We start from the raw sequence: 23,677 nt of genomic DNA on the forward strand, positions 1-23,677 counted from the left end.
GATAAGGCTTTCTACTCCCGTAAAGATTTACACCCTCAGAAATCCTGTACAGGGTCGCTATGGGTTGGAACTGACTCAACGACACTTAACAACAACAAGTTTTAAACTATAGTTTTCAACAGACAGATAACTGCACCTTCTACGTAAGTCAGCGTTGATAGTGTTCTACTTCCTTAATGTCGATGTTTCAGGGCCACTCCCATTCTCCACTAACCCCACTTGTACCTCCCAGGCACCTCCTTTGCTGTGGCCCTGCATACTAAGTCCCTTCAATCAAAGACTCTTCCCTGCATTTGTCCTGTTCCCAAGCTAGCAGAGCTGAGTCAACCCTGGTTCTGAGGTCACCTCCTGCAGGAAGCTACTCTGCCCTACTGGGCTTCATATGCCCCATGCTATACGGGATTGCTAGAGTCCTGGTACACTGGACTCACCTACTTACTGATCAGCCTTCTCCACTCACCTACTAGCTCCTTGAGGCAGAAGTGCCTGCTCATTCCAGCCTCGCACAGTGTCTGGCTGTGCTCAGCAAGTATTTGTAGACTAGAAGACACTGAGGCAGACCAAGTGGTGAAGGGGAAGGTAGCAAAGCAAGCCAAGTGCCTGAGACAAAGATGGGTTGGGATTCCCACTCTGCTGCTCTCTTCAAAGGGGTCCTTGGGTGGCACAAATGGCTTGCATGGCTGTTGACTGGAAGGTTGGTGATTTGAACCTACCCAATGGCACTACGGCAGAAAAGCCTGGAAATTTACTTCCATAAAAGATTACTTTCCCAAAACCCTATGGAACTGTCCTATTCTATAACGTATGGGGTTGTCATGAGTCAGAATGGACTTGAAGGTAGTGGGTTTTGGATTTATTTGGGTTTTTTTTCTCCTTCAAAGTACTTTCAATTCCACATTTAAATTATGAGAAACTAATAATTTACCCTGTCTGCTCTGGAACTGCTTTAATTCCAGTCATGAAGGATACCATGATGATTAGAATATCTAAAGAGGGCACTAATTGCAACTTATCTCTGGGTCAAGATGATTGCAAGGTAAGAGACAAATCTGGTATCCCAGCCAACACACCTTTCACTTGTGTTTCTGTTTTGTTTTGTTGATACAACGCTTTCCCCTTAGCTCAGCACTTCTTGTTGCTGTTATTAGGTGCTGTTGAGTCATTTCTGTCTCCTAGCGACCCTGTATTTGGTTTCCAGGGCTGTAAATCTTGATGGGAACAGAAACCTTCCTCTTTCTTCTGCAGGGTGGCAGGTAGGTTAGAACTTCTGACCTGTGATTCACAGTCCAGCACTTACCCTACAGCACTACCAGTGCTCCTGAACACTTCTTATTACTGCTAACCAGTGTTCCAATCAAAATTAAAACAATCACAACTCCTCTGGCCTACTTGCTATTTTAAACAGGCAGTCAGGTTCCATGGCTTGCTATGCTAAAAACCTACCTTCCCAGCTTGCCAATGGTTGACGAGCAAAGATGTCAGTTTGAGGACTAAGGTGAGCCTGATGCTAGCCATGGCATCTTCAATAACCTCATATGCATGTGAAAGCTGGACAGTGAATAAGGAAGACCACAGAAGAATTGATGCATTTGAGTTATGGTGTTGGAGGAGAATATTGAAAATGCCATGGGCTGCCAAAAGAACCAACAGATCTATGTTGGAAGAAGTGCAGTCAGAGTGCACCTTGGAAGTCAGGATGGCCAAACTTCATCTCTCATATTTCGGACATATTGTCAGGAAGGACCAGTCCCTGGAGAAGGATATCCTTTTTGGTAAGGTGGAGGATTGGAGAAAAAGAGGAAGACCCCCCTCCCCCCAACGAAATGGATTGGCACAGTGTCAGCATCAAGGGGTCAAATGTAGCAATGATTGTGAGGTTAGCTTAGTGTCGGGCAGTGTTTTGTTTTGTTGTGCATAGGGTCGCTATGAGTTGTTAATGACTCAATGGCACCTAATAACAACAACAACATCTTGCCAAAAACAGAAAAAAAAAATTCTTGTTTTATATTATTTCTAAATGACAGCTTCCTATTCTTTCAACCTTTTTAGGAAGAAATGGTATATGATCCTGTTTTGCAATTCAACAGTAACTTCAGTTTCTTTTGTCCATTGTGTAAGTTTCTACAGTCATAGTTTATAGCTTAAACAAAACTCATCAATCAGAAAAGTATGTATATTGAGCATGCACAAGTCTGTGATTTTGATGGAAGCAACCTGCCACATCGTTCTCCCATGAAGCAGCTGGTGGATTCAAACTGCTGACCTTTCCTTTAGCAGCTGAGCTCTTGACCACTGTGCCACCACGGTTTCTTAGCATAATGTGAGTGTATTCAAGAAGGTCTGATATTAAAAGGTGACCTTGGGAATATAATGGACAGATTGAAGTTGACTACCTTTCTCAGGTGTGAACTATATTAAAGTGATACAGTCATATTCCTTTAGAGTACTGTGAGTGGTGTCTGAAAACACTCAGAATGATCAATGGTGACCTGGAGGCTGATTTGCACTGATATCCTAAGTAGAAAGTGATTCTGTTAGGCATTGGGTATAGTGTCAAGATGGTGGGAAACACTACTTGTGCCTCATGATTTACAGGTGAGAAGACTGGGCCTATGGGAGAATTTTCCACAGGTGGAATCTGGCTCTCAGCTCAATGCCTGTTCTACTACTAACCTCTTTTGTAGCTGCATTTACAGAACAACTAGAACTTTCTCATACCTCTGCATGTGCTGTCTTTCATTGAACCCCTCAACAACGTCTACTGAGGGGTCGTCATGTCCTAGGCTCTGTGTAGTTCCTTCTGGCTCTGATTTGTTGTTGTTGTTAAGTACCATGGAGTTGGTTCTGACTCATAGTGACACTGCAAATCGTTAAGAGAACAGAAAGCCTCATCTTTCTCCTGTGGAACAGCTGGTAGTTTTGAACTGCCAACCTTAAGGTTAGCAGCCCGATTCGTAACCACTACACTACCAGAGCTCCTTGTTCTGGCTCTGAATAGAAATGTTTATTAATCAATTGCCTCTTCACAATTGGCTCTTTAGCCCTCTGAGGAGGTTCTTGTGCTTGAGAGAAGAAATGAGGTTGGGAAAGTTATATAGAGTCATGTGTGAAAATGTATATGTAGAGCAATGAGGTTAAGTAAAGTGTATTGAGGGAATCTGGCTTTCTGGATAAAGCACACACCCAAATCAGTCCCTAACTCTCATTCAACATCTCAATGCAAATTTTACTCCACTTTAAGTAAGCTAAGCATGATGACACTGCAAATCAAGGATTGATATTAATCAATGTTTTTTAAATTGAGTAATTGCTTCATTAGTATATTTGGAGGAAAGGAAGAGGAAACTAGCTTTGAGCTGGAATATGAAAATCTAACTTCTTTATTAGGTTTCTTACAAAGAGACAGAATGCAAAAACACCAGACTGACAAATACACTAAATTTCCCCAGAACATGACTCCTCTAAGCACTATCAGCCTGATTCATCATTGACAGACTTGTGTTTTCTAACCTACAGTTATTACAAGAGATCCCCACTCCATAAAGGGCAGAATAGAAATCTCCCTCAGGATTTCCAACAGGGCTTCAAACCTGTCCATTCCAAGTCCCCTGATGCATAAGAATCACCTAGGGATCATGCTGACATGTATATTCAGATTCAGTATATCTGGGGTGGTGGTTGTTAAGTGCCATCAAATCTGTTCTAACTCACAGCGATGTTGCAGAAAGAGAGATTCTCAGCATGGGAGTCAAGCTAGAATGAACCGGTTTGAAGCCGTTTTCCAAGTCTGTAATTTTGATGGAAGCAAACTGCCACATAGTTCTCTCATGAAGCGGCTGGTGGGTACAAACTGCTGACCTTTCTGTTAGCAGCTGAGCTCTTAACCACTGTGCCACCATGGCTCCTTAGCATAATGTTGTTGTTGCTAAGTGCCGTCAAGTCGGTTCCATCTCACAGCACCCTATATAGGGTTCCTGAGGAGCGGCTGGTGGGTTTGAACTACTGATCTTGTGGTTCAAATGGTTCTTGCAGTCCAGTGCTTATCCTACAGCACCCACCAAGACTCCTAGCATAATATGGGTGTACTCAATAAGTTCTGACATTAAAAGGAGACCTTGAGAATATAATGGAAGACTGCTGTCCTACCTGCCTCATTTTTCCAATTTCAAACTCAAAATTTAATACTAAGGTGCAAAAATATATGCTGAGCACAATCACTATATGATAGAAAGATATGCGTCTTGGCAATAAATACTTCAGTACCTGTTTAATAAAGTTAGAAAAAAAATCTAAACAAACCATTAAACCTAATAGGCAAAATCCTTAAGGGAAATTGCACATCAAAATAGTGTCAGTGTAAAGTGATCCTAGGGACAATTCCGATTGTAGAAGGGCAGTAGGTGCAGAGGAGACTCAGTTATTTGGAGTGGGAAGGCCTAGGACCTAGTCTTGACAATTCCACCTACTAGCTCTGTAATCTTGAACAAATCCAAGTTCACCTCCTCCTCTGTAAAAATGTAAATACCTCAAAATGCTTTAGAAGTTGTTGCTTTCAAATCAGATAATGGAGGTACAGATAAACTGTAGAGAACTAAAACAAGTGCTATTTATTATCATAATTATAACAACAACTATGGTTTTGCATTGATTGTCCTCACAAAAATATTGATCCATTTCATTTGAGGGGATTGTTGCACTTTTGGAATGCTGCTGCCACGGGAGCAATAAACACTTTGATTCACTTGGTCTGAATTATAAGCTGATTTACCTAACACCCATCTTGTAACTATGAATTTTCTGTTTCTTTTAAAAATAAAAATAGGACCTTTCAAGTAAACAGAATAATCCACAGATAATGCTTTTCAAAAGAACATACAATACCTACTGGTACCTTTATCAGTGATTTATAATAATTGTGTTGTTGTTAAGTGCTATTGAGTTGGTTCTGACCCATAGCGACCCTGTACATGGTTTCTGAGGAGTGGCTAGTGAGCTTGAACTGCCAACCTTGTAGCTCAAACTGACCTTGCAGTCCAGCGCATTAACTCGCAGTGCCACACCAGGACTCCATTGGGTGTAAGATTGCGATTCAATTTAACTTAGGTAATTGTTATAAATTATAAATTATTATTATAAATTGGAGTCCCATTCTAAGAATCTGTTTTTCTACAGGGCTGTTATGAGTCAGAACCGACTCGATGGCACTTAACAACAACATTTATTATAAATTACCAAAGTTTAATTGAATTGTAATCTTATGCCCAGCTTTTTGGTAGGAATGCTTCTTTCTAGTGCATCTTGAATTGCATACTGGACTCACTGCTAAGGTTTCTGGCCACTTTGGAGTCTAAAGTCCTTGAGACACTTCTTTTTATTGGCTCAGGATGGAGGAAAACCATGTTTATAGAGTCTTAGCTGTGTCCCACGACCTGGAGCCAGTTACTTAACTTCTCTAGGCATTATTACTCTCTTCATCTGCTAAGAGGGCTCATGTCTGCCACTCCATAGCAGCTTCTGCTGAAGGAGATGCTCAGATTTCATTCTCCTTTCAAGTTCATTTTTCTCTTCTGAGTTGTGGCAAAGTCTGGAAGGGAATTACGCAACGTTTCTCTTCTCTGAATTGGTCAAACTTCCTTTGTAAAGGGACAATTTTATTTCAGCACAGAAAGTACATGATTGCTCAACTGAATAAAATCAGAGAAGCGCTGGGTAAAATCTGCGTTTGTCAGGATTTCCTAAGAAGGCAGTATCAAGTGAAGGGGAGCAAAAGAGGACCGAGCCAAGTATCAGTTCTGAAGGAGAGTGTGGTATCCACTAGACACAGAAAAGCCACTTAGAGTTCATCATGAGACAGGAAGTGATAGCATCGGTTCTTCCACAAACTGTGAGCTGTCATGTGGATGCACACCACTTCCTGTCTCAACTGGGTTCTGGGTAGAATGGGAGGTACATAGGGAAGTAGGTCATAGGGAGAAGGAAGAGGAGGTCGGAAGAGAGATGGTGGGACAAATTCCAGAGATGCTTTGTATCCATGCTGCCTTATTCTCCTGAAGCTGGAATGAAGGAAATCAGCCTCTTTCTACTGCCTATGACCAATATCCCGCTACCAAAAAAAGCTGGTCAGTAGCCTCACATGCATGTGACAGTTGGGCAAGACTGTAGAAGAATTGATGCAGTTGAGTTATGGTGTTGGAGAAGAATATTGAAAGCACCATGGACTACCAGAAGATTAAATCTGTGCTGGAGGAGGTATGACCAGAATGTTCCTTAAAAGCCAGGATGGCAAGACTCCATCTGTTCTACTTCCAACATGTTATCAGAAGGGACCAATCCTTGTGAAAGGACATCATGCTTGCTAAAGTGGAGGGTTAGCGAACAAAGAGGAGGTCCCTCAACAAGATGGGTTGGCACAGTGGCAGTAGCAATGGGGTTAAGCGTAACAACTGTGAGGATGTTTTGTTCTGTTGTATATAGGGTCACTATGGGTCAGAACTAACTCAACGGCACCTAACAACAACAACAACCAAAAAAAAAAAAAAAATGCTGACATTATCCCCTCTTGTGAACACTCAACTTCCCCACTCTTGAGTACTCTCGACAATGCATGTAGAAGAAAGAGCATAAAACATATTTTGTTGTTAGGTGCCATTGAGTCGGTACTGGACTCATAGTGACCCTATGTACAACAGAATGAAACACTGCCTGGTCCTGGACCAACTTCACAATTGTTGCCATGCTTGAGCCCACTGAAGCTGCCACTTTGCCAATCCATCTCACTAGGGTCTTCCTCTTTTTCTCTAATCCTTCACCTTACCAAACATGATGTCCTTTTCCAGTGACTGGTACCTCCTGACAATATGTCCGAAGTATGAGAGACGAAATTTGGCCATCCTGGGTTCCAAGGAGCTGCACTTCTTCCAACACAGATCTGTTTGTTCTTTTGGCAGCCCATGGCACTTTCCATATTCTCCTCTAACACCATAACTCAAAAGCATCAATTCTTCTACATGGTTTACTATGCTGGGAATGACAAATTGAAGAGGAATGGTGTTGCATTCATTGTCAAAAAGAACATATCCAGATCAGTCATGAGTTACAATGCTGTCTGTGATAGGATAATATCCATGGGATATTATTAACTGGAAGTCCAGTTAATACCACTATTATTCAAATTCATGCACCAACCACTAAAGCCAGTGAGGAGGCAATAGAAGAATTCTACCAACTTCTTCAATCTAAAATTGATCAAACATGCAATCAAGATGTATTGATCATTACTGTTGATTGGAATGCAAAGTTTGGGAGCAAAGAGGAAGGCTCAGTAGTTGGAAAATATGGCCTTGGTGATAGAAATGATGCTGGAGATTGTATAATAGAATTCTGCAAAATCAATGATTTGTTAATTTCAAATACCTTCTTTAGACAGCATAAGAGACAATCATACGCATGGACCTCACCAGATGGAATACACAGAAATCAAACTGACTACATCTGTGGAAAGAGACGATGATGGAAAAGCTCCATATCATTTGTCAAAACAAAGCCAGGGGCAGATTGTGGAACAGACCATCAATTGCTCATATGTAAATTCAAACTGAAGCTGAAGAAAATGAAATAAGTTCACGAGAGCCAAAATATGACCTTGAATATAAAACATATTTTACAGCCTATTAACTGTTTAGTTAGAGGTCAAACACCAAGTGGACTTATATAACACTTCTGCTGCTGTTCTACTCTAATCAGTAACGTGGGGAAAGGCAGGATGATCTAAGTATCTGGGCATCGGGCACCCTCTGTCTTCTTGGGCTAGTGTTACTACTATTGACAGTTCTAGTGATAATCACTGTTGTAAAGTGACAAAGTTCATTAGTGGCACATAATAAAGATGAAAAGGTCATGCATACAGTGCTGGCCTTCTTCGCAGGGGAAGATTATTTCAGAAAGAGAGAGGAGTGCCTAGGTGGTACAAACAGTTAAGTGCTTGATGACTGCAGTGTAGTAGAGTACTCCATATGGTTCTTCTGCCCATAGGCCTTGTGATTCCTACCAAACAACTTTTTTTTTTTTTTTCCCCCTGATGAGTGTGAGTAAGAAAAGGGAGAAGCAGACTTTGTGTTTTAAGCCTTTGTATAGTAAGTGGCTTAGGTGAAAACCTAAGTCCTACTCAGAGCTGCTGAGAGGACAGGAGAATTATCTATGAAGGAAAGACCTGCAGAGAAAAAGAATTTTTAGCTTTTTAAAATTTCAAGTGGTTCACTCTTGGGTTTTAAAAGCCCGAAAAGTCTATACTCATCAGAGAAAACCCCATTCTAGGATGGAAGGTTGAAGGGAGCCGGTAGTAGATAGCCTAGTGTGCTCAGTGGTGATCACCTGGGTCCACCTGAAGAGTGGAAGTGGGGGAGAATGTAACAATGAAGAAAGGGTTGAGAGAGAAGAGGAAGGGCTGGCTGGTCTGTAGTTTAGGGAGTTGTGTAGACTCCTGAGCTTATGGAATCAACTTAGTCCTTGGGGGTTTACTGGGCAGAGAGAAAGAGAGAGAGAGTGTGTGTGAAGGGGTCAGATGGTCTGAAATTCAGGGAATTGTGTGTGGACTTTTAGCTTGCAGCTGGTGTCCATTTGACCTCACTTGAATAGCTAGAGCTGAACTGACCAGAACCTAGTCAAATGAAGAGAAAGATGTGTGACACGGTGGGCTAGTGTAAATGCTACAATTTCGATGGATTACTCTGAACTGCATTTTGCTTATCGATGCAGATACTCAAAGTTCCAACTGGAATGGGAGACTCTTCGGGTCTAATCTCCTCAGAGTACTGGCTTTTTGGTGGTGTTGGTTATGTGCTCTGGAGTCAGTTCTGACTCATAGTGACCCTGTAGAGGATTTCTGAGACTGTGAAACTTAATGGAAGCAGAAAGCCTCATCTTTCTACCACAGAACCTCTGGTAGTTTCAAGCTGCTGACCGTGAGATTAGCAGCCTTATTTGTAACCACTACCCTACCAGAGATCCTTTACTGGGTTGATAACAACTGGCAATTTAGAAACTGGATATCTAAAATGAGAGACTATAAAGACATTAAGTGGCTGTCTGACAAGTTTTTATGGGTGTGCTCAGTTAAATGGTATTGGGATGATTATGCCTTCAAGTATGATTAGGGCCAATGGCCAGAAGAGCCAGTGGTTAGCCTGCAGCGCCGTGAATTACTTCATATGGCTTTTCTACCAGTAGTCTTTGTAACTTTTTCCTGAAGGGAGTGAGTAAGAAAAAGTGGGAGAAGATGCTAATAAACTATGATTCCCTTGTGACTGTTAACAGAGTTAACTGTGATTGTAAAAACTTGGTTCTCTAATGTGGGTTTTGAAAGGAATCATCTCAGCAGCAGGAGGAAGGATCTCACTACTATCAGGAAGAAAGAGCCAACAGTGGAGCATGTCCTACAGGCCCTGAGATCCTTGCACATTGAGTCCCCTTGACCTAGGGACAGAAAGCTGTGATGCTGGAGGAGTGGCAGAAGAACAGCAGCAAGATAACAAAGAGCCAGAGCACAAGACAGCAGCTTGCCAGCTCACAGAGCAACTAAAGTGACTTTGGGCAGAAGGCTTACTTGCAGAATGGAGAATCTCCACTCCAGATTCTTAATTAGGGAAGCTAGGTTTGCTGACCATGGAACTACAGCTGAGTGCCTTCAGACTGAGGCTTGTGGTGGAGTGGTGTGCCCTGTGGGCATTTGTCAGTAGTCCTAAAAGGGATTTGTAATATTAGTCAGGCAAAGAGAGGGCTGCTAGTGGGCACAGTGGAGGAGAGGCTTCCTGTTTGGGACAACTGTGCCCTAAGCATTTCTGACCCTGAATTGTAACCTGTTTCCTTACTTAATGGAGATCTGGTGTGCTGCTGTGGGTTAATGTGCTGGACTGCAAAGTTGTTTAAACCACAAGGTCAGTGGTTCAAGCTTCCTCAGAAACCCTATACAGGGTTGCTATGGGTCAGAACTGACTTGACAGTACTTAACAGCAACAACAACAATCTTACTTAATAACCCCGTACCTGTGAGTACGGTGTCTGAGTTCCATGTGGCCACTGCATTGAATTAACTGAATCTAGTTGAGAAGTGAGCACTGTAGAATGGATGGTTTGGTGCTTTGTTTTTGTTTTGTTTTTTTTTTGCAGCTGCTAACTAAAAAGGAGCTCTGGTAGCGTAGTGGTTACGAATCGGGCTGCGAACCTTAAGGTCAGCGGTTCGAAACTACCAGCCGCTCCGCGGGAGAAAGATGAGGCTTTCTGCTCCTAAAAAGATTTATAGCCTCAGAAATCCTATTCAGGGTCACTATGAATTGGAACCGACTCCATGGCACATAACCACTACCAACAACTAAAAAAATTGGACCTTCAAATCTACCTTGTTGTTGTTGTTAAGTGCTGTCGACCCAGAGGCATCTAAAAGGAAAGGCCTATTGATTCACTTCTGAAAAATCACTGGTAAAAGTCCTATGGATCCCAGTTCTGCTTGACACACATAGGGTGACCATAAGTCAAAACCAACTTGAAGGCAACTCAGAGAAGATGGAGCCATGTTGGGTGGTACCCATCATATGGGGAGTTGTCTGCATTCCCTTGGAGCTAAGTATCAGGTATATGTAACAAAGTGAGTGTGTGAAATGTGTGATTTCAGACTAAGCCTGAAGTGTACAGGCCACATTTCTTGTTGCCAAGGTCAAGCTGCTCTTTTCATGTTATCAGTATTGTACTAAGAAAAGCCACAAGCAAATGAAACAAGGGTGGGGCAGCCGGTCAGTCTCATGAGCTCCACCTTAAAGCAAGTACTAAAGAAGAGCTATTGAGGTTTGAGTTGTAAACAAAGATGAACATGGAGAGAGATGGTTCAACACTATAACCAAAAGTGAATTCATGCTCCAGGACTTTGTGGGTGCGGTTGGTTCCCCTGCCAGTACTTTCACAGTGCATGCACTTAAGCCAGATGTTCTAGAAATCTGACCAAGCAAGGTCAAGTGAACAGAAATCTGGGCTTGGTGAAGAGACTTGGACAGAGACCACTGGTGGTGACCTGGACTACCCTAGGCCCTCCTGCACCAAGGAGTCCTGGCTCCTCCCAGGGAGATAAATGAAGCTTTCTGAATCTACAATGTGAATGTTAAGGTCAATGCAAGGCTCTTGTAAACAATGCTACAAATGTTTAAAAAGTCGCCCCCCCCAACTAATTTCTTTTTTTTTTTAATGTTTTATTGTGAATTATGTGATAGTTTACATGGGAGAACATTAGTTTTACACTCATCCAATCGTATATCGTTTTATTGCCATGGTTGAAATCACCTCCATGCATCATCAACCAACCAAAGGGTATACCCTGCAAGCCTACCCCCAGGTCATCAGCACACAGCCCCTCTCCCTCTCTGGGTCTAAAGTCCCTAGCTGCTCCATCTCTCCACATCATCGTCTCTGCCTCCATCTCTGGCATCACTGCTTCTCTGTGCCCCAACTAATTTCTAAGAAAAACTTAAACCTGTTTATAATAATTAATATTCAGAGAAAGACTACAGCCTCCACAAGCTGGAAAAGGCAGGGAAGCAGACTGTCCCCTAGAGCCACTAGAAAGATGGCCCGGATGACACCTTGCTTTGAATTTATTGAAACCCATTTTAGACTTTGGGACTTCAAAATTATGAAAGAATAGGTGTTTTTTGTTTTTTTTGTTTTAAACCAAATCGAGAAAACAATAGAGACCTTGATAACTTTGACTATGCCAAAGTAATGTCTTATGAGAGATAAGCTATGCAAAGCCAAATACAAAAAAGCTAGGAGACAAAGTCTTCCTTATGGTGCACATCCCAATGTGTGTTTTCAGGTATATATCAGGTATCCAGGCAGACTAGAACAGCTTTAACCAGGAAGTCTCTCGTTGGGTTCAGGCACTGCTGGCCCATAGTCCCACCTTTCATATATGTCAGCTTCTTTCCCTTCTGAAAAGCAAATGTCACAAATCTCACTATGCTCTTCTAGTCCCTCGACCAATCGAAGCCACCAAATCTGCACCCCAATGAGGGCTCACTCACTGCTCTGTGTCAAGTTTGTACACGTTTATCAAATGCCAGCTTTCTCCACTTTCTGATCCCTATCCACATAGTACCCAGCTACATCATCTCTCCCCTTACTACAGAGCAGCGTTTGCACACTGTAGTCCCAGAACCCTTGCTGGGCCCTTTTCCTGCACTCCTGGCCAACTACAGCAATTGAAATTGTTTCTAACTGCCAAAATGGTCAATTCTGCAATGTTTTCCTATCACGTGTGGGGAAGTGAATAGTCTTCTTTTAGATACTAGAGCTGTAGAGCATATCTGACTCTCCTGCTCAGATAAGGAACCAAGTAACCTTGCCAAGTTGTGGTGAGTGAGAAGAGTGCTGAGCACACACCTCTCCTACAGGAATTACAGGAATGATGGGAGCCAACTCCCAAGGATTTTCCCAGCTTCTACCAACCAACTCTGAAATGTGTTTGCGCTTGCAAGCTAGTTGAACTTGACTCTCAACAATACCTCATGAAAGTAGGAGTTACCATTCACATTTTATATGTAAAGAGGTAAAGGAGTTCCTGAAAGGGGTACAGCAACTGAGTGGTAGAGCCAGGACATGAATCTAATTCTCAGATACCGAACTCAAGCTCACTTCTCAGTACTCTTACCGGAAGTATTGTCCCTATGTACTAATTCATTCCTTTGATCTCATAATCTCAACTCTGAAGAAAACCTTGTCAATTTCTTAATTGAAAAAGGGTCTGAGGGAAGAAATGGAAGTAAGAAATGACGATCACTGAGGTCACTATTTCCTAGAACTTTCAAAATTCTCTTGTCCTATGTTGAGCTTTAAGATAGCCTCCCCAACAGGAACAAGCCCCAGGCAATATTAAGAAACAAAAGAATCAAATAAGGAATGTGACTGAAGAATACAATGAAAGTCAATACCTGGCTGGCATAATTCAAATGTGTATTTCCTTGACATACCACATATATTACTGTGCTTCTGAGTAACTATACCTCAGGGAACATGTGATTCCAAAGTAAACAAATATGTAACTCCGAGGCTAGTACCAGTAATATTGCAAATGAATATTTCTCAGAATCTTAATGAAATATCCAAAACAAGAAGGAGTGAGAAGTGACAAAGTAGGGGATAAATACAGTTCCTCAGTTTTCAAGAATACTAGTAACTTACAAGTATCAGTGTATCACATTAGGGACAAAAAAGCCACATTATTTAAAAGGAAGCTTGGTGGTGCAGTGGGGCAAGTGTTGGGCTGCTACACAAAGAGTTGGTGGTTTGAACCCACCAGGTGCTCCTCAAGAGAAAGATGAGGATTTCTGCTTCTGTAAAGATTTACAGCCTCAAAAACCCTAAGGAGAAGTTCTGCATAGAATTGACTTGATAGCAGAGATATGGGAGGTTGCTTAAACTAAAAAAGGAGACCTGGTAGTACAGTGGTTAAGCACTTGATTACTAACAGAAATTCTGGTGGTTGGAACCCACCCGTCACTCACAAGAGACAGATGTGGCAGCCATATTTTGTCCTATGGTGTTGCTGCTATGAGTCAGACTCCATTCTACAGCAATGGGTTTTGTTGTTTGGTGCTTAAAGCAAAGTTCCTGGCTGGCGTAAGGGATTAATGTGCACAGGCACTTTGGAAAATCATTCATTGAAAATTATACGGAGCACAGTTCTGCTCTGACAAATGATGGGTAACCATAAGTCAGGGTTGATTTGAAGGCAACTGGAGCTTAAACTGCAAAAACTCCTATTCTAAAATGACCACCAAAGTGATCAGTTCTGCTGCATTAATCCTGTCACTGTGGGGAGATGAATGTGATAAGCAGAGACATTAACTGGTCTTATAAAAAACAACACCCCATTCAAAACTAGGTGTGTGCCCACATTCTCTATGAAACGACCATCACTATCTTCCTAAGAAGAGACTTCTCAATATCTTTTTCTCATAACCAATATTGGGAAACACCCAAAAGAAATGTCTCCTCCCTGAACAATTCCATCATGAGCCTGAAGCAGGGATCCTAGCTACTTAGAGCCCACATGGGTTTTCCATACGTCACCTGAGCAGAAAAGTCAATTAGTTTTGGAAGCAGGACTTTGCCACCTTCATCGCTCTTCAGGAAATCCAGCAAACTGCCTGTGTATAGAGTTAGAATAAGTCAGTGGAGTTTAAGCACATAAAGAAAAACAAAAAGAACCAAAACAAAATTGAAAGTAGTCATCACTATCACTAGTTGTCATCAAGTTGACTACACTCACTGCACCCATGTGTGTGTTAGAGCAAAACTATGCTCCACAGAGTTTTCAATAGCTGGTTTTTGGAAGTAGATCACCAGGACTTTCTTCTGAGGCACCTCTGGGTAGACCTGAACTTCCAACCTTTCAGTTAGCAGCTGAATGATTGACTGTTTGTAATACCGATCACCTGTGGGGGCCTGTAGGACTGAGTGACTCTGCAAGACTTTTCCTGAGGTGGTCACACAACAGGTTACCTTTGCTCTAATGTGAAAAGTAGTGTGTGCTCTCTGTAAGAAATGGAGTATTGGAAACTACTTTTCTGCAATAAGTGACTGAAACCAATGTATTTTCAGAGCACTATGTACCTTGGAAACCCTATGGCACTTACAACAACAACAAAAATATACTTGATATATGAGGGTAAGTAAAAAAGTATTGTTTCTAGGGTTCCAGTTCATACACACATGGTTTTATTTCAAACAAAACATGTTTAAAAATGTCTCTGTGATCAGTGGATGGCTGCAGACAAGTTCTCCCAGTAATACACTTGTTCTTATTTTCATTGTTGTTAAGTGCATTGAATTGGTTCTGACTCATAGCAACTCTGATTAAGGTTTCCAAGGAGCAGCTGGTGGGTTTGAACCACTCATCTTGCAGTAGCAGTCCAACACTTATCCTATAGCACCATATGAAGACTCCTTAATCTTGTTATTGCTGCTATGAGTTGTTGAGTTGGTTCCAACTCATAGTGACCCTATCTAGGGTTTACAAGAATGTAATCTTTACGAGAACAGAGAGCCTCATCTTTCTTCCGTAGAGCATCTGGTGAATTTGAACTGCTGACTTTGTGGTTAGCAGCCCAATGTGTATCCCACTACACTCTCAATCTCATTGGTGGTGGTGTGCTGTGGAGTTGGTTCCAACTCATAGTGACCCTGCATAGGATTTCTGAGGCTATAAATCTTGACAGGAGCAGAAAGTCTCATCTTTCTCCTGAGGAAGAGTTGGTAGTTTCGAACTGCTGACCTTGAGGTTAGCAGCCTGATTCATAACCACTACAGTACCAGAACTCCTTCCAATTTCATTAGATGTATTCAAAAAAAAAAGGATATTTTTCAAGCCAAGGAAAAAAAAATTATTTTGAGGTCAGTGATAATATTAAGTTTTTAACAAAACTCAAGTGGACATCTTCCCAAATCATTGAAACGTCGCAATAAGTTGACAAGAATGCTGTCCCACCTAAAACAACAGTTATTAGATGGATAAAGCATTTTGAGAAAGATCAGGAAGACCTCAAAGATGATCCAAGATGGAAAACTATCAACCTTGACAAATGAAGAAACTGATAGGAGACAATCACAAAATTGCTATTGATACAACAGCTACTAAAGCTCAGATCTTACATGGCCCAGCATTTTTTTTTTTTTAAATGTTTTATTGTGTGGCCCAGCATTTTTAAGTGAACATCTTGGCCTCAGTAAGCTTTTGGCTTGATGGGTGCAAAAACACTCACGAAGATCAGCTAGCTCAAAGAGCTGATCTTTCCATCAGTCTTTTAAGTAAGATCAACACTAATAAAGATGCTTTTATTAAAGGAATTGTAACCAGGGGTGAGTCTTAGAACTACCAACATGATCCAGAGAGCAAGGTCCAATTAAAATAGTGGCTTCTGAGAGAATATGCTGGGCTAGTTAAATTCAAGGCAGAGAGGTCAGATCAGAGGGTTATGGTGACTGTTTTGGGGGATACGAGGGGTAATCGTGATAGATTTTATTTGAAGGACACAGGAGAATCGTGTGGACTTGTTAGAAAGAAGTTAGAAGAAAATTGAAAGCTGCATTGATAAGAAAATGGCCAGGAGCATTGTGCTGAGAAATTTTTTCCATCATGACAATGCACTCATTCATTCTTTGAGGGTACTAAGGACTGTCCTACAAGAAGTTCACTGGGAAACCATACTCTATCTGCTTCACAGTCTTGATCTTGTCCCGTCAGACTTTTTTGGTTCCCCAAACTCAAAGAACAAGGAGCTCTGGTAGCGTTATTTGTTATAATCGGGCTGCTAACCTCAAGGTCAGCAGTTCGAAACTACCAGACATTCTGCGGAAGAAAGATGAGGTGTTCTCCTCATGAAGATTTATAGCCTTGGAAACTCTGTACAGGTTCACTATGAGTTGGAACAAACTCCATGGTACTTTACAACAACAACAAACTCAAAGAATATTTAAAAAGAACACAATTTGAATCCCTTGAGGGTGCCAAAATGACTGTTTTGATGTGGTGTAATATTGGAGAGTGTAGAATTCTTTGGGGATGGGTTTAGAGATATGGAAACAACACCTTCAAAGCTATATAGACCTAGATTGAGGACATACTGAGAAACAGCAGCTTCACATTTTGATACCTTTGTTTAGGAAATATTTCTATGATTTTGTAGCTGTACTTTTTGTCTAATGCTCATACTTAGTGCAACACCTGATCAGAAACACCTGGGACAGAAACCCAGCAAGTTCCCATTTAAGGTCTGTCCATAGTAGGCACTGGGCTAAGGCTTGCTCCTATCTATATGTAGCAACAGAACTTGACTCCTGCAGCAGGTGTTGAATGAATATTTATGAATGAACTGGGCTTGGAAAAAAAATAAATAAAAGAAAACCTACATAAAAGGGAATATGCTAACAGCAAACACTTACTAATGGTTTCTTCTCTAGAAAATGAAATGCTCTACCCTACCTATGCCCCTAGAATGTAAAATATATACCAATCTGAAATGCAGCCTTAGAAAAGTTACTTAACTCCTCTGTGTCTCAGATTCTTTCTGCTTCATAGGTATGTACTAGTACCTGTATCAGTTACTGTAAGAACTCAGTTAGATGATTGAGTTAAGTTATGTTGGTGTTTGATAGATAGCTAGCAATTCAAGTGGCACAGAGGTAAAAGCCCTCAGCTGCTAATCCAAAGGTTGGTGCTTCCAATCTACCAGCTGCTCTGGGAATAAAGCTGTGACAGTCTGTTTCCACAAAGATACACATCCTTGAGAACCCTATAGGGCAGTTCTACTCTGTCCTATGTGCTTGGTATGAGTGGGAATTGACTCCATGGCAGTGGGAAGGTATACGATACAAAAGGGCTTCCAAAAAATCCGTGGAAAAAGTCCATTCTCTTTCAATTGCATTTTTCCGTGAACTCTTTAAAGCCTCTTACACTGTCTTGTCCATGACATGGGAATGATTGTGCTTACCTCTCAGACTGCTAAAAAGGTAAAAACAAGGGCTCAGTATACATTAGTTTTTGCTCTCAGGAGAAACTCTTATTTGTATTTCTAATTCATAACATTAATTAATCCTACTAATATTACTAACTTCTACAAAGAACCCTGGTATGGTGTTATAGAATAAGCACTGAACTACTAGTGTCAAGGCCAGTGGTTCAAACCTACCAGAAACCTCAGAAACCCTATACAGGGTTGCTATGAGTTGGAGCCGACTCAACAACAGACAATAACAGAACACAAAGCATCAACCATGAGCGTGGTGTCTGAGCTAGAACAACGTAAGCCATTTTTTTTTTTTTTTTAAATATACTTCTTGAAGGATTCTGAGTGATTCACATTCTGAAATACTAAAAGATATTAAATAAGAAAATTTCCATATCTAACCTTTTCAACTGTGATATCACAGTATAATCCCCATTGTGCACGGGATAACTTTTGATTCTGATGAAAAGAAGTGTTTTCTTTTTATCTCCCTCATTTCCTTCTTTGTTCTTTCCTTTAAAGACTAAACTAAAATCATGTGTTTAGCTTATCACTATCATTCCTGGACTGAAAGTGGACATAGGAAGAAGGGTAGTGATTAATATGCCACTTAGCTAGTGTTGATTGGTGGTGGTGGTGGTTATGTGTCATGGAGTCGATTCCAACTCATGGCAGCCCTGTACAGAGTTTCTGAGGCTGTAAATCTTTATGGGAGCAGAAAGCCTCATCTTTCTCCCATGGAACAGCCGGTAGTTTCGAACAGCTGACCCTAAGGTTAGGAGCCCGACTTGTAACCACTATGCTACCAGAGCTGGGTACTATTTTCACAGCTAATGTGCACGTGCAGACTAATTACATTAAAAACATGGAGAGTATTATCAATTTATAATGCTGGTTATTACATCTGCTGAGTAGGTTTATGAATATGCTTGCGTTCCTGTATTTCCTCATTTTTCAGGAGTGAGTGTGCTGTTTTAAAAGGAAAACCATTGGCACATTCCCTGTTTTGACTTTATAAGCCACAGTCTTCTGTACATGTGCAATGGTCGTGGTGCCCAGTGCAGTGCTCACCTTTGGCCATGTACTCTGTGATGATGTAGATGGGTTCCTCCTTGGTGACCACGGCATAGAGCCGCACCAGCTTGTCGTGTTGCAGCATCTTCATGAGGTTGGCTTCTTCCATGAAGGCTTGCACTGACATGGTGCCTGGCTTCAGGGTTTTCACAGCCACTTTCGTGCTATTATTATAGTAACCTGAGGAGGGAAAAAAAGGCTCTGCTTCACCACACAGAATATCATTGAAAAACCTCAATTTGTAGATGTAGAGTTTGGAGAGATTAGCTAGACAGAAAAAATACTAAGTAAACTGTGTAGAGTGTTAACTTTAGGGTAAGCTGGTTGGTGCTAGGTATATAGAAATTCTCTGAATTATCTTTATAACATTTCTGTAAATATCTAAAAATTATACCAAAATAAAGAGTAAAAAAAAAAAATATTACTTATATTCCATTATGGAGACCAAATCTTTCTTCTTATTAATGAAATACTTTTTATCTAAGACCAAATATTTAAAAAATACCTCTATATATTCCATAAGACACACATACATATGATTTGCCCTATTTAAAGATATTAGCATATTTTATATATGAAACATAAATTACAGGCTATGATTTGGAATAAATGTATATTTTGGCTATCTCCAATGGTAATTTTAATCTTGTTTACCATGAAAAACGTCAATTCCAACTCATAGTCACTGATGTGGATCAGAATAGAACTGTGTAACATAAGGTTTTCAATGGCTGGCTTTTTGCCAGTTAACCACCTGACCATTTTTCCCAGGTACCTCTGGGTAGACTTGAACATCCAACCTTCCAGTTAGTATTACCCATGGACTCCTTTGTCCATCATGCCTTTAACTAGTTACCAATTATCTACAATGAATATATATTATTTTAAATCTCAGCTAGGGCTGAAAGTGAAACAGCCAGCTGGTCTGAAGTACAGGGAGGTATATGTGAATTCCCAAACTTGCAGCTAGTACTCATTTGACCAGAACTCAACCAGATGAAAATAAAGATACTTGATACTGTGAGCAAGTATAAATTGTTCCAATTTGATGAACTGAACTTTTGCTTACGGATGCAGTTCCTCAAAAGTCCAGTGGAAATGGAAGGATTCTTCATATCAAGGAATAAGCTTGTTTCCTCAGTATACTGGGTTGATAAGGATGGGCAAGTCAGACATTGGCTATCATAAAAGTGGGGGAAGTTATAAAGGCATGAAGTGGCTGGTTTATGAGATTTCATGAGTGTGCTTAGTTTCAGAACTAGGGCAATAAGATAGAATCCCCACTGAATAGTTTTATTCTTTTCCAGATGGAGCTGGTAAAAGGGGATGGGGAATGATGGTGATAAGATTTTAGGATTCAATTATAGTTAGTAGGATTATAGTAAGTTATAGTTTGTAGGATTAATTGTGATCATCACAACTGTAATTATAGAAGATGTGTAACTAAAAGAGGGAAGTAGTTAATCTTTCATTTCAAGAACAGATAATCTCAGGACCACCAAGAAGGAAGAGCATGAGTGGAGCATGAGATTCTACTTGGAAAAGCAGTGATAGCAGAGATGGTGGCAGAGGTGGTGGCATGGAGAGACAGAGTAGCTGCTGGTTGTAGGCCCCTGGACTAAGTGTGCCTGCAGGCAGGAAGCTGGCTGGTAGAATGTACCCTTTGGACATTTAAATGAATACATATTTTTTGCTTTGTATGTGCACATCAACTCTTTTTGCTTTGTTCATTTGTGAAATATAAGCTGTAAATGGGGAGCCACAGGGAAGAAGTAGGATGGCTGTTGTTGCAGGGAGGGGACTGTAACCTTTGAGAGGAAACAAAGCTTATAATTTGTTGAATGTAAAGCTCATGAGCTTGTCTGTAAACCTTCACTCAATTCAAAGTTAAAAAAAAAAAAGAAAAAAATTGTTTTGCTTTTTTAAGTTTATAACAAAAAAGTATTTATTACTTACTTTAATGTACAATACGCTAGTACAATAAGCATTCCCAACGTTTTCAAAGAGAATTAACTTGGTTGATTCTCTGGTTGGTTAAAAGGATGTAGTGGTTGAGAGACTGAGGAAGCCATGATACCGTCTCCTGTCACTCCCATCCAAGGCCTCTGAGACGTTCTTTAGTGAAGAACCCTGTTTAGCTTTTTTACCCTCTGCATTTCCACACATACTTAACCACAGGGCATTTTCGCAGTGTTTCATACGCACATTCACACGCCATGAAATTAAAGACCCAGGGAGCATACTTTAGGACTTATTCCATAAGAGATTTTCCCACAAGGTACCACTGTTCTGAGACCTGTCTCAATGAAAGGCTTAAATCTAAGTCATTTTCTCGTGGAAAAACCTTTTTTTTCAGTGATGTGGCCAAGCAGATATAGAAATAATCACTCTCTTCTCCTTTTCTTTCTGTTGTCTTACTTCTCTTAGAAGTGTAGTGAAAAGGTGGATAGAGGGGAGAGCTGTGGGTATTGCCATGCATCTCCCTGAAGGGTATCTTTATATTCTGTATTGTACCTGCCCAAAGAACAATGCCACCACTAAGAAATGAAGTCACAAAGCTACACAAATCTAAGTTACATAATTATATATGTATAGCATAAGAGATGACTGGAAGAAACCCTAAGGAAAATTCCAGTGATGATTACCTATAGATGACAGATTTGGGGGGATATTTACTTTCTTCTGTTAAGACTTGTGAATTAATATGCACCTTTTATTCTAAAAGGATTTATTAAAAAAGAAAAATAATATCTTTATTTACACAATGGGCAAAAAAAGTATTGGTTTAAAGTTAATTCAGTCCTAGTCAATGACTTTTCTTCTGATTTCTCTATTAAAACTTTTCCTTTTGTGCTCCTTGTTTTGTACCTAGTGGTAGCTTGCAGTGTCTGCCAGAAAAATAAAGAATGTGATTAAAATCAGTGTTAGAGCATATGGAGACAACAGCAGTAATAGAAAACAGGCAAAAATTGTCCTTAGACCTCTTAAAAAGCCAAAACCTGCAAAAATAATGGAATTATAAATACACAAAGTTGACTAGCAATCTAATTGTATAATCGAAAAAAATATGTCCTTTTCTGAGCTCTCAGTGTAATTAACTTTAAAACAAACACCAACAAAAGCTCTTTGATATTATAATTGAATCAAGAGGATTGTTATCATTTAAAAATTTTATTAATATCTCCTCTGTTACATTGACGGCTTATCAGGAAATATATTCTCTGGTATACATACATTCACCTGAAAAGGGGCTAGTAGACAGAAAATATAAAGAATTCCTACAAATCAGGAAGAAAATTAGAGAAATAGGTTTGAGTGGGCATTTCAAAATGAAAAAATCCAAATGACTAATGAAATTATGAAAGCTACTCAACGTTACAAAGAATTGGTGTGGATCCAAGTAAAATTAAATCTTTGACAACTTTGGTCTTTGTCTGTTTATCATGGGTCAACTCCTTGACCCAGTTGTGAGAACCTTTGTTTTCTTTATGTTGAGGTGTGCTCCATATTGAAGGTATAGTTTTGATTTTTATCAGTACGTGTTTCATGTTGTCTTTGCTCCCAGCAAGCAAGATTGTGTCATCTGCACATCACAGACTGTTAATGAATCTTCCTCCAATCCTGACACCACATTCACCCAGCTTCTAGAGTTATTTTTATTTCTCTAATTGCTTGTAACACAGACAAGAGGCAGTTGTTCAAACAGAACAAGGGTATGTATGGTCCAAAATCAGGAAAAGTGAGTATCAGGATTATATCTTTTCACCATACTTATTCAATCCATATGCAGAGCAAGTAATCCAAGCATACATATGGACTATATGAAAAAGAACATGAAATCAGGATTTGGGGAAGAATTGAAGCACTTTCTGGTGAAGATCGAAGACTGTATCCTACAGATTGGCTTATAACACAAAGTACAGAAAACAAAAATTCTCACAACTAGTTTGTCATACTGTGGTGGCTTGTTTGTTGCTGTGATGCTGGAAGCTATGCCACTAGTATTTGAAATACCAGCAAAGGCACTGATTGTTGTTGTTAAGTGCCATCGAGTCAGTTCTAACCCATAGCGACCCTGTACAGGGTTTCCGAGGGTGTAAATCCTTACGGGAGTAGAAAGCCTCATCTTTCTTCCGTGGAGCGGCTGGTAGTTTTGAACCGCTGACCTTAAGGTTCACAGCCCAATTCGTAACCACTATGCTACCAGAGCTCCTTAAGGCACTGATAGTGGATAGGTTTCAGCAGCATTTCCAGACTAAGACAGAAGAAGCTAGAAAGAAGAGGCAGATGACTACTGATTAGGTTAGTCACTGAAAACCTTATGAAAAGCAGAACACTGTCTGATATACTGGCAGAAGATAACCCCCTCATGTTGGAAGGCACTCAAAATATGATGGAGGAAGAGATGCTGTCTCACAATAGATTTGACCTTAATGATATGAATAAAGTAAAGCTTCTGGAACCTTCATTTGCTGATAGGGCACAACTCAAAATCAGTAGAAAAATTACAAACATCCATTAATCATCAGAACATAGAATGTATCAAGTATGAATCTAAGAAAATTGGAAGTAATTAAAAATGAAATAGAATGCATAAAGTTGGATATCCAAGGCATTAGTGAGCTGAAATGGACAGGTAGTGTCCATTTAAAATTGGAAAATCATACAGTTTACTATGCAGTAAATGACAAAGTGAAGAGAGATGGCATCACATTCATTGTCAAAAAGAACGTTTCAAGATCTACCTTAAAGTACAACGCTATCTGTGCTAGAACAAGATCTATACACCTACAAGGAAGACCAGTAAATACCACTATTATTCGTATCTATACACCAACCACTAAAATCAGTGATGACGTAATTGAAGAAGTCTACCAACTTCTTCAGTCTGCAATTGACCAAACATGCAATCAAGATGCAATTATGGGTGATTGGAATGCAAATGTTTAAAATAAAGAGGAAGAATTAATAATTGGAAAACATGGCTTTTGTGATAAGAAAAGAAACCGCTGGAGATCTCAAAATAAAATTTTGCAAGATAAATAAATGACTATTTT

General features: G+C 40.3%; 1 protein-coding gene across 3 annotated transcripts in view; it reads right to left on the minus strand.

The window, feature by feature from the left end:
* LYN (v-yes-1 Yamaguchi sarcoma viral related oncogene homolog) overlaps positions 1-23,677 on the minus strand; it is a 188,353-nt gene that overhangs the window by 41,071 nt on the left and 123,605 nt on the right. For all 3 annotated transcript variants that reach the window (XM_006877293.1, XM_006877291.1, XM_006877292.1), the window contains 2 exons: positions 18,618-18,800; positions 14,113-14,189 (listed from right to left, as the gene is read on the minus strand). In XM_006877293.1, the coding sequence (XP_006877355.1) occupies positions 14,113-14,189; positions 18,618-18,800 (260 nt within the window). The remainder of the gene's footprint in view (positions 1-14,112; positions 14,190-18,617; positions 18,801-23,677) is intronic.

Source organism: Chrysochloris asiatica, unplaced genomic scaffold, assembly GCF_000296735.1.
Source record: "Chrysochloris asiatica unplaced genomic scaffold, ChrAsi1.0 scaffold00458, whole genome shotgun sequence".
NCBI classification, from domain to species: domain Eukaryota; kingdom Metazoa; phylum Chordata; class Mammalia; order Afrosoricida; family Chrysochloridae; genus Chrysochloris; species Chrysochloris asiatica.